This window comes from Sylvia atricapilla, chromosome 5 (assembly GCF_009819655.1).
Source record: "Sylvia atricapilla isolate bSylAtr1 chromosome 5, bSylAtr1.pri, whole genome shotgun sequence".
Taxonomy (NCBI): Eukaryota; Metazoa; Chordata; class Aves; order Passeriformes; family Sylviidae; genus Sylvia; species Sylvia atricapilla.
Genome location: NC_089144.1, coordinates 11942581 through 11954834, shown reverse-complemented (window position 1 = coordinate 11954834; position 12254 = coordinate 11942581). Strand labels below are relative to the sequence as shown.

General features: G+C 39.7%; 1 protein-coding gene across 3 annotated transcripts in view; it reads right to left on the bottom strand.

Moving 5' to 3' along the window:
- The window catches only part of PHTF2 (putative homeodomain transcription factor 2), a 63641-nt gene that overhangs the window by 27706 nt on the left and 23681 nt on the right, over positions 1-12254 (bottom strand). For all 3 annotated transcript variants that reach the window (XM_066318728.1, XM_066318731.1, XM_066318730.1), the window contains 3 exons: positions 9960-10016; positions 6490-6559; positions 2779-2937 (listed from right to left, as the gene is read on the bottom strand). In XM_066318728.1, coding sequence (XP_066174825.1) covers positions 2779-2937; positions 6490-6559; positions 9960-10016 — 286 coding nt within the window. The remainder of the gene's footprint in view (positions 1-2778; positions 2938-6489; positions 6560-9959; positions 10017-12254) is intronic.

Below are 12254 nucleotides of genomic sequence, written 5' to 3'. Positions count from 1 at the left end.
ACACATACTTTTGAGAACACAGGGCTCCACAGATCCATGTGAAATGATTTGCAGGAGTAGGCCTACATGAAATCATTTTAAAATTCACTACTGCTACTTAAAAAACATTAAGTAAAGCAGAGCTGTCTAGAAGAGATCATCTTCCAGAAGACAAAAATCTGCAGACTGCAGATTCCTACCACAATGTTTCACACAGATTTAGAAAAATATTACCAATCCTCTGATCTTTTTTAAGTTCAATGGGAGTGAAATCCAAGAATTTATTTCTGCACAGTGTGACATACATTCTAGTTCAGATTATCCAAGAACTGCTCCTACCAACAGCTAGGTAGGATTGGTTGGAACAGGATTTCTTACAGCACTTTTAATTATTTCTTTACATATTTCTAGTATTTGACCTCTGCTTTTCTAAAACACAGTGGCTTATTTTCTGAAACAGACACAAATGAAATAATATCACATTGAACAAAAAGCTGTCCCAGAGTAAGCAACCTTACATTTCAAAGACCAACAAGCATTTATTTTTAAAGAATTTCAAGTTTGGAAATATCTTTAGTACCAAATTTAAAAATGTATATATATATCTATATGCATATATATATATATATAGATATATATAGATAGATATATATATGCATATATATATTTATATATCTCACCACCACAACAAACAACCATTACATCATCATTGAAGTTTCTTGCTTTATACTTAAGAAATATACAATAAACACTGTAAGTTTGCACTTCATTTTCCCATTAGAATATAATGATATTTTAAGTTAAAAATGAGGTGTTACTATATACTAGATAAATAAGGAAAAAGAAGAAAAAGGTTTTGTTTCTATCTTAAGTCACTAGCCTGTTCCATGACCTTGAGCATAAAACATTTCTTTGTAATTCTCTTATCACACATTGTTGCTAATCACTTTACACTAAGGGAAACCAATGCAAATAAAACCTGGAGTTCAAATCTACAGCCAAGGAAAAAGTTTTTTCTGTAGATTTACATAAATGCTAGCAAGAATCTTGGTAAAGCTAATCAATTCTAAAGCAGTAATTCCAAGTAATGCAATTCATAAATCCATAGAAAAAAACTTAAGGTTATTATTCAATTATGAACACAGATAACTGAATAGTCAGACTAATTTACAATGTCAGTGAGAATCCACCATGGTGACAGAAAGTCCAAGCTCCAATACAAAATCCAGATTCAGGGCAGAAATATGGCCACTGGAATTTGAGATGTTTTATTTTTAAGCTTTTATCAGGGACTCTTCACATTTTGATGCTGCCTTACTAATGCTGTACAAAATTAATAACTTAGCACACTTTCTGAGTAAAATAAAAGCAACATTTCTATATAAGTGCTTGGGGGGGTTGTTTTGAATAGTTCCCAATTAGTAAATATGTCCATTTAATTTCACTTACATGTTTATTGGAAGTCTTTTAATTTATTCAAAAAACTAACAAAAATCTGCAGCTAATTTTGCAGTTCAATATCTAATATATGATATGCTAATTCTATAGTTTCAATATCAAGTATTACAATTCAATATCAAGTATTTCAAATAGTTGGATTATAGTGTAATATGGAATACTATTCATTATTTCCTGCTATTTGTTAGCTCACAACCACAGAAATACTCAATCACAGAGACTATATGGATTAGGGAAATGATGCATTCCAACCACAACCTAGTAAACCAGAGACCCTAAGAAATCTCAGGGGAAAAAGACCAGTTACAAGCTCTGTAATTATGTCCTAAAAACTTGCCTGCACTCAGAATCTGCATTCTCTCTCTATTTTTCTACTTTTAGGGTCTTATGGAGGTGCCACAAATTAAGTGGGAGTATATTTTTTTAAAAATAAGTTTACAAATAGGAACATAAGTTAGTGCAATGTAGTTTCTCAGAATAAGACAGCCATGAATGTGGTAACAAACCAACCACAACTTACATATTTTACTATATATATTACTATAAGCAAGATTAAAATTATTAACATGGGGATTAAAAAAACTTTTGATAGAAGGTCACATGAGTATCTGTCAGGACTGCAGGTCTTGGGGCACTGGCATGGTGAGATTAATTTTACACCTGCTAATAACATCACCACACAAGAGGTACTGCCTTGTTTTTTAAACTCCATATATTGCTCTAATTAAAATTTCCAAGTGATACAATGATTCACAACTGAGATGACAGATGGTGAATTTGAAAAAGTAATATTGCATGTTAATTGGATTTCAGTGGAAAATTCATTAGTCATTTAGCTTCTCAGGGTACTTATATTGCTCCCAACTTTCATTAACCTTCTGTTCCATATCTGTTGTACAAACTTCTGAAACACTTATTCTTTTGGTGACTTTCATACTGATAGATACTGACTCACTCCATTACATTCTTCTCTTTCCAATTTCTTCATTTGTATCACACATAAGAGACTCACAAAGTCAGACTGCTAGAACTCAATAGTAAATGTCCAAAAGCTGTGAACTGACTTCTGTTTGTTAACAGTTGTCCTGAACTGAATCAGATAGTCCTGAAAACCTGAATTATATTCAGACGTGACAAATGCTAAAGAAAGCCTGTGAGGAGAGTGTTACATTTTTCATTATGCATCCTTTATATTTGTAAAAGAAATGTTAACCAAGAGACATATGCTTGGGACTGTGCCATTCCAATATTTTCTGAAAATACTGGAACAGACCTTAACAGCATGAAGTGAACCAAGCAGCACACTGCAGCTTCCATATGGTTAAAATAATCCAACTCTACCTTGGAGAAGGTAAAGAACAAGCAGCCAGAAAAAAATGACCCTTGATGTCACTTGTAGCCACCACCTGTAGAAGAATGGAAAGAAAACAACTCTCACGATTCCTTTGCGGGTCAAAGATGTCCAAGGACTTTCAGGTTTTGCTTTAGCAAAAGCAGATCCTTTAAAAAAAAAAAAGAAAATAAATTTGAATTTATTCCATCATTATGGCTAATAGAAGCCTCAGTTGCTCAGAAGCAGAGTAGTTGAGATACTGAAACGGTGGAAGTACAAGATTTAAGTAATTGCATTTAATAATTGCTCCTTAAAATAACTATCTTCTCAATCCAAATATGGCATAAATTGTTGATGCCCTCTTGACAATCATTATGAGGAATTTCTAAAAATATCTGTATTTCAGAATGTTTGAATAATAAAACATTGCCATGTCAAAATTATTCTAAAATGAATTATTAAAAATTGTTCTGTTTCACGGAGGTATCAGAAAGTTGATATGAAGCAACAATTCTCATGAAAACTCTACATGCCCGTGCAGGCACAGCAGAGTCCTTTCCCAACACAGAAAAGGGATCTAAAATGCCAGCATCTGTAAATGGCACCAGCCATGTCATTCAGGAAAATGGAACGAGGTTGAGAAACACTGGAGTCAATCTGTCCAACTGAGGACTAGCCCCAGGAGCAGGGAAGCCATCCAAAGAATAATTTATCTTTGTGTCTCCTTGGAAAGCATTTTTTTTATCTCTCTCATTCAAATGTCCTTTCTCTCTCCCGTATCGCTCCATTTCTTTTTCTTCCCAGCCAGAAAACTGTGTAAAATTTACTTAATGGGGATGTGACTTACATTATGAAAAGTTATTAACTGAAAGGGTAACTGCAAGCTGCTACACCATCCCCATCTCACTCACAAGCAGCACTGGCATTAGTGAGCTCTGTGCTGCACAGGTAAAACACTGCCAGCTCTGAAACTATTTTAATGCCAACTTAGACATCCATGCAATCATTTAAATGCTATTCATGTACACAGCTGCACTGAAAAGGTTTCTTAGCTTCTTGTAAGTTCAAATGGTATTTGATTTGTTTCTCTCTCTCACATTCCCATTTTTAAAAAAATATACTGTTAGGTGATGTGAGAAAAGCTTATCTGCACAGCCACAGGAGTTCAAAGAGAAAACAGGAGGAGGGACCCCAAATAATACTTTCCAGGGTCCTCCCAGGGTTCTCCTCACAGACCCATCTCTGGAACCATCAGCCCATCTCAGGCCCCTCTCCATGAGGCCAGAGCAGGACAGAGGCAGAGCAGCAGGTGGGAATCCAAACCATGGAATGAACAGCAGGACCTGCCCAGGGCTGTCCCAGAGGAGCCATGGACCAATTGTCCAGGTGTGAAGCCTCACCACACACTGCTGGGAGCCCCCCAAGTCATCTTTGAGAGGAAAAGGAATGCTGCCTGAGTGGTGGGACTCAGGAACACTTACAGGGCATATAGGGAAGAATCTGGAGATGGGAGAAAGGGTTTGGGCAATTTAGGGAGGAACAAGTTCTGTGAAATTGAGGGGTAAGGAGATAAAAAGGACTGGCCACACAGAGAGCCACTGCCCAGAGTGCTGTTTGTCTCCTCTGGCCATGCCACAGGGCTCCTCAGCACAGCCTGGACTGACTTCTCCCTCAACTCCCCAGACCCTCCAGGGCCAGGGAGCGTCTGCTCCGTGTCCAAGGACACCGACATGGGCTGAGAGCACTCAATGCCAGAGCCCGGGGGGCGGTGTGGCCATGGTGTGACCAAGATACTGCAGCCACAGCGAGTGGAGCACAGCCAGCGAGTCCTGGCAAGGACAGAGCTCCCATCGGGGAGAGACTGCAGGGGGAAAGGGCCGAGGGCTCCAGGGGGGAAGGGACTGAGGCTCCAGGGAGGAAAGGGGCTGAGGGCTCCAGGGGGGAAAGGGGCTGAGGGCTCCAGGGGGGAAAGGGGCTGAGGGCTCCAGGGGGGAAAGGGGCTGAGGGCTCCAGGGGGGAAAGGGGCTGAGGGCTCCAGGGGAGAAAGGGGCTGAGGCTCCAGGGGAGAAAGGGGCTGAGGCTCCAGGGGAGAAAGGGGCTGAGGCTCCAGGGGAGAAAGGGGCTGAGGGCTCCAGAGGGGAAAGGGGCTGAGGCTCCAGGGAGGAAAGGGGCTGAGGCTCCAGGGGGGAAAGGGGCTGAGGCTCCAGGGGGGAAAGGAGCTGAGGGCTCCAGAGGGGAAAGGGGCTGAGGCTCCAGGGAGGAAAGGGGCTGAGGCTCCAGGAGGAAAGGGGCTGAGGCTCCAGGAGGAAAGGGGCTGAGGCTCCAGGGGGGAAAGGGACTGAGGCTCCAGGAGGAAAGGGGCTGAGGCTCCAGGAGGAAAGGGGATGAGGCTCCAGGAGGAAAGGGGATGAGGCTCCAGGGGGAAAGGGCTGAGGCTCCAGGGGGGAAAGGGGCCGAGGCTCCAGGAGGAAAGGGGCTGAGGCTCCAGGAGGAAAGGGGCTGAGGCTCCAGGGAGGAAAGGGGCTGAGGCTCCAGGAGGGAAAGGGCTGAGGCTCCAGGAGGGAAAGGGCTGAGGCTCCAGGAGGGAAAGGGCTGAGGCTCCAGGAGGAAAGGGGCTGAGGCTCCAGAGAGGAAAGGGGCTGAGGCTCCAGGAGGAAAGGGGCTGAGGCTCCAGGGAGGAAAGGGGCTGAGGCTCCAGGGGGGAAAGGGGCTGAGGCTCCAGGGGGGAAAGGGGCTGAGGCTCCAGGGGGGAAAGGGGCTGAGGCTCCAGGGGGGAAAGGGGCTGAGGCTCCAGGGGGGAAAGGGGCTGAGGCTCCAGGGGGGAAAGGGGCTGAGGCTCCAGGGGGGAAAGGGGCTGAGGCTCCAGGGAGGAAAGGGCTGAGGCTCCAGGAGGAAAGGGGCTGAGGCTCCAGGGAGGAAAGGGGCAGAGGCTCCAGGGAGGAAAGGGCTGAGGCTCCAGGAGGAAAGGGGCTGAGGCTCCAGGGAGGAAAGGGCTGAGGCTCCAGGAGGAAAGGGGCTGAGGCTCCAGGAGGAAAGGGCTGAGGCTCCAGGAGGAAAGGGCTGAGCAGGCTGCTGGAGGCCAGCGCTGGGTGTGAGGGTGCCCAAAGGCACTGCCTGGCTTCCTGGGATGGATGCAGACAACTGTGGTGGCTGCTTGGCTCATGGATAAAAACACTAAATAATGTTTTCCCTAGCCTTCACAAGGTATGAGGAAAATTACATACAGATAAGAATAAATTAAGACTAAATAAAGGATTTTAGAAAAGCGTCCTATCATCTGACCTTCTCTTGCTGTTACTTAAAACAGGCAAGAAACAATCAAGGCCTATGCACTTTTTACCCTCCAAAAACTTTAATATAACATTCCCTCCAGATGTCAGAAGACTTGAAAGAAGTCTAAATACATGGCAGTAGGAGATTTTTAAACTAGTAACTCTAAAACCAAAAAAGACAAACACACAATTTTCCTTTTAAAAAAAAAAATCCAGACCCATACAGCAAAATTTAAATTAAGTTCTTAACCTTTCAATTTAATCTTAGTATCATTATTTAACAATAATTTCTATCCATCTGCTTTAGGGAAGAGTTATGTAGGGTTGGCTGTGATTTGTTTCATTTGGTGTTATTTTAAACCTACTAATCCACTCTGGTTATAAGACACAGGACGGTTGTTATTTTAATATTGAGGAATTCAGCTTTTTTTCTAGCTCAGAACCTACCTCTTACAAGATCAACATCTATGAGGTCTGGTTTCACATGTCCTGTTTTCTTTGGTTTGTTCCTCAAACCCTACAACAGACAAATACTATCAAAATACTTCCATGCAGGTGACAGACATTACAAAAGACAAAAAAATCTATGTGGTCAGCAATTGTATTTAACCTATACTGCTACTGAAAATTCAGACCAACATGTAAACTTCATAGATGTAAAATACTACAAAAATTAAGCATTCCAAATAACAATGCACAATGGATGCCTTCTACACACTTGACAATCTATACAAAACTCCACCAATTACTGACCCATTCAGGCTATTTTTCAAACAGGCACTGAGCACTCATGGCTTTGCATTATGCAGACAATGTATGCACACACTTGTAAGAATTAGTAATAAATGTCTATTAGCTTTTCAGATTTTTTTGCAAGAAATTACATTCTTGAATCTCTCTTATCCTTAGATGTCTATCTAACACAACTTCACAAAATGCTTACATTGCAACTCCTTAATCCCAAACCCAGATTGCAAATCACCTTGCAACGCAGGAGCCACAATCAGCAAGCTCTCAAAAATCCAGATTCTAGAAAAGTATTGAATTTTTCCTCAGCAGTGAAAACAGATTAGCCAACTTAAAGGAAGGGGAAAATCCCACACAACAGGAATGCAGCAGGAAGAAAAAAGCAAGCTTATTTTGTCTTTTAGAAGCAGCATCTTCCACCAGCGAAGAAGCAAACTCCCTGACAAAGCTTTCAAGTTTGTTTTTAATGTTAGAATGTGATGCTGTACTCTCAAGTCTCAGAGACAGCTGTGAGTTTATTCTGCTCCCCTTAGCTGGGATTCTTGGTCACATTAGACAGTAAGAAAATCACAGCATACAATTCATACAGAGTAAAATAAAATATTTTAAAAAATATTTAGGATACAAATGGAATAATTATTAAAGTAATTTAACTGTTCTCATTCAAAAAGCATTTAAATTGGTGAACTGTACATTTCTATCATGGCCATGGTTCATCTCTATGTAAAAACACCACAGAAATGTAAACATTAAGTATAAATGAAAGCATAAAAATGAAATTGCCCATGAGATAAAGATGAAATCTGGTAGTGTTAATTTTTGTAAGAATAGTATCAAGCAAAATGTTCAATTGAATGCAGCTCAAAATATTTTTCACATCTAAATTAAACTGGATATCTTTTTCATGCAGGAATAAAGATAAGACAAAAATATCAAACTGAAACAAGCTAGATATGTAGTCATTTGAATGTGTATTAGAAAAATGAGTTTGCTTGAAAAAAAAATTAATGCACAGAACTGAAATATGAATAGGACAAAATGTGCTCTGAGGATGACAAATAGAGACAACCAGTTGTATTTTAATTTCAAGCACTACAAAGACCTTATAATGCAAGATTTTTTACAGAACTGCAGTCCTAAAACTGCAGTAATTTTATGAGGAATGAGAAAAGAAACCCATAATTAGAACTGGAAATTACCATAATTCTAGAATCAGCTACAGATTCTTGTGAATCTTGGGTAAGTAAGCCACTCCATTTCATAAAGAAAAGTGAAGCTTAAAAAGAAAATGCTGAATGATATGATAATTTTCAAATGTATTAGTGCTTATGGGCCACAAGATCTCTCTTGAAAGTGTAAATACAGATGTGTCTCTTGGAAGAAATAATCCCCTAGAAACACATGCTCAATTCAAGGAAAAATTTACCACTGTGGCTCGAATTATGTTTTCATGTTCAAGAAAGAACTCTGAAAAAACTAAGTCAAGAGTACAACTTCATGCGACCTTCAGAGGAAAAGAAATGGTGACTCATTCTTTAAGAATTCCATTGGTCAAACAGTACTTTCAGCATCCATGGACTCCACTGAGTTGGCTCCTGAACTGTTTGCCACACACAGTAGAAGCATTCAATTTATTCTGATGCAATTTCTACACTTTCTTAATGCATAACAAATCTCTAACATATGTGGAAAACAGCAGCGTTTCAGACTAGGGTTATTGAAAAAAAAAATTCTGTGTTTTATAATGCTCAGACCCATCCAGTTAGTTCATATAATTTCTATCCAGCACGAAACACATTTCAGGAAAGCATTAGCAAAAGAAGGTTAAATAAAAATGCTTAAAAGTACTTGTTAATGTTGTAAAAGCTCTTTTATACAAAATTTTAAATTAATCTTAATAAATTCTATTACCCCTATTACAGCTAAATTATATATTTGAAGTAAGAGAAATGTATTTTCTACTAAAATATAAGAATGTTTCATTTTTTTAGTGAAGTTAATTTATAATCATTACATAACGATTTCTAAGTTTATAATGTCAAAGTGCTGCAGGAGCTCTGAGATTAAAGCACTAATGTGGTAAAACACCAGAACTCAGCCATATGCATTTGTGTTACCCGAAATCCATTCAGTCAACCCAAACCCAGACACCACCAGGACTTGGACTGGCCTCCTGAGCCCAACAAGATGCTGTTCCCAATCAGCTCAGGGCACTATTTGAATAACGTGCTGTTTGTTACACAGCAGTCAGTGAACTCCTCTCAAAGCTGAGATGGGGTTTCATTGCCATGGGACAGACCCTTCAGGCTCAGCTGTGCTGCTGAAATACCACGGGGTTCAATTTCATGTGGTATTTCTGTAGGAAATCTCTGTAGCTCTGCTCAGTAACAGCTCCCACAGAAGGCGAGCAAGCCCCACAAACAGTTTAGTTTAAGCACTGGGGAGTGAAAAAGCCCATCCCCGAGGAAACTGAAGCAATGTACAATTTACTGATGTTAAGTCATAGCAACACCTTGAAATTCATGCAGAAATAGCACAATACTTCCAGGCAGTGTTGGAGGGAAAAAACTAAATTAACATCATGGGTATTTCATATACAACCCATAGAACCAGCACCTATAGGACTGATTCCTTTATCTCCAAAGTGATTGAGCAATGTGGCAGACACTGATGGTCCTGTTAGTTAAACCAAAATGCACAGAACACTGTTAAACTGCTTGTTCAGAGAAACAAAGCCTGAGGTACTTACCAGTCTAATAAACTGTACAAAACAATGACAGCATCATAAAGGAGGGAAAGTAAACTGCAGGTATAAGGTAACTAACTGAAAGCAAAGAGAGCTCAGATAACTGACATTAGAATTCATCACAAAGAAAAGTGAAAGACACAGGTATTAACACAACTAAGCCCTGTCTTAAGATAAGTGAAAAGAAAACAAAAGTACTGAGAGATACAGAAAGATGCATCACACTAAATGCTGCAGAGTTATTAATTATGTAAAATAAATAGAGCATAGTATGCTGGTTACACTTGGTTACACTCCAGAAGTCTAGTTTTACTTTACTAGTATTAAATACCACCACATACAACGTAGATTACTTCACCACAACCACACACACACACAAAAAAAAAAAAAAAGAAGAAAAAAAGAAAAAAAGCTGTATTATTACCTTTATTTCTCTTTGCTCTACTGATTTTTCCCATATTTGTTGATCATATGCCCCAATCTAAAAAGAAAAAAAAATCTACATTAGGATTCAGAAGACACTGATCAAACAAAATCAAATCAACCTTCAACAAGAGAAGCATGAAGCCAGCAAGTTATTTCCTTGGGGAGTTTACAAAGAAATTTTTATCTTGGCTGGACAGGATCAAGCTAATCTGTAAGTGAACTGTGATAGAGGGGAGACCTGAGCCTCACACAGCCCCAGCCTCATCCCAGGACTTGTGCAGGCCCAAGCACTGGGAAGACCACGCTCCCTCCCACCCCAGGTCAGGATTCCAGCCTCCAGATGACAGAAAGCATAACTACAGCAGCTACACTGACATGGTCTTTCAGATAACTTCAAAAGAAATATGCACATCTAGCTGAACCCATACCCTCACTTGATTTACTTTTTTTAAGCCATCTATAATTCCCATTCCATTCCACATAGTTTTAAAGCCAAATGGTCCTTAGCTTTACCTCCTAACAGTGCACAGCAAGCAGATATATGGTCAGGCTGGTAATCAACTAGCTTATAGCCCAGGGGAAGCCCAAAGAATATCAAGAAATAGCACTTTTCCTCATTGACTGTCAGATATTCAGAGGAAGGCCAACCTTAAACTTCAGGATTTAAGATGGTGACAAGAACAAGTCAATACATGACACAACATATCCAGGTCTCGTAAGAAGTAATCAAAGATCACCAGATTACTTTGAACTCTACATAAACAGTATTTCTAGGTAATAATCAGTAATAAAAATCTCTTTTACTATGGCAACATTAAAGCCTTGCCATTCCAGCTGTTCTAGACACACAAATCATGTCTATTTGGGGATCAATTCAGATCACAAACTCTGAGCAGTTACGTGTAAGATCACTTTTAGGTCACAAGAGAGAGACAAATGCAGCTCCTGAGATTCAAAGATCCTTTTCCAGCCTGCAGAGGGGACAAGGAGCTCAGTCAGACACCTGACAGAGGAGAGAGGAACAACTCCCATCCTCTGAGCAAACCTGCATCAATTCAATCTTACTGCAAGACTCTTCCTTCCAGTTCACAACTGCAGCAGACATAAGAGACCCAAGCACAAGTGCACACATCTTGCACCAGAAAACACTGCTCTCATTTCTTTTAGTATTTTAGCCTTCAGCATTAATTTAGATGTTATAAAACAAACAAAGAAAAAGATATTCTTAATTAAAAAGGATCGTTTAACCAAGGATCCAACATAACTGCTAAAAAAGATTCAGGGAAACCAACTCACAAACACATAAAGAAATCTAAAGGCATCTTCTCTGCCTCTAAATCTGACCAATAAATGGAAAAAAATAACATTAAAAAAATCTAATTTAGAGTAGTAAAGTCCAAACCATATCCAAGATTGAAAGTGAGAACAGCAAACTGAATTACTCTTTCCCAAATTTATATAATATTTCCCATTCATAAGAGCTAAACAATTTCTACAGTTCGCTACTTAAGAACTTTGCAAAAGAAGCAATCTACTGTTTTTTTGATAATAAATACTTTACACCTCCCTTTTGGAAAAAAATAAGAAACTGTGGAAAATAACTAGGGAGTCAGGCACAGTAGTGGGCAGAATTAAGGACTTATTACAATTAAAGTAATTTAACCAAAGGAAGTTTAAAAGCTAACTCCACCTGGATAACAGCCAGCAATTAAAAAGCCAATATACTGAATAATCACTCCACCCAGGCATTTATAGCTAATTGTTCTGTTTTTTCCTCTAAATACATTTCAGAAGAAATTTCAGGCCTTTCTGGTTTTCATTAAATTTGCTAAGCCCCAAGTGAAATTTTTGTGCTGGGTAACATTGTGTCCTCCCCTCCCCACTGCCAGAAAAATTTCTTTCTACAAGGGCAGAAAAGGGGATGCAAGTCTGTGTCCCTCTGTTATGCAAGAACCAAACGCAGAAGGAAGCCTTTGTGCCAATAAAATTGCAAAGCAAACTCCATTTGTAATTCCATTCATAGCTGAAACTGGTATGGAGTTGAAAGTCTTTAAGACAGATAACAGACCATTTGTTAAAGGAACTCTGGGAAACAGATCCCAGAAGACATCTGACACAAGGAAGTCCACTGATTTAAAACTTATATTTTCCTACAAATATTTCTTTTCCCTCTTTAGGCAGCAGCTTCCATCTCCACAAAAAGACAAGAAGCAGGGATTCTGCCATTCACATTTCTCTTTTAAAACAGTGTCCTACAAAGCAATTCTTCCATCAGGAGGTAAAATAAGAGAGC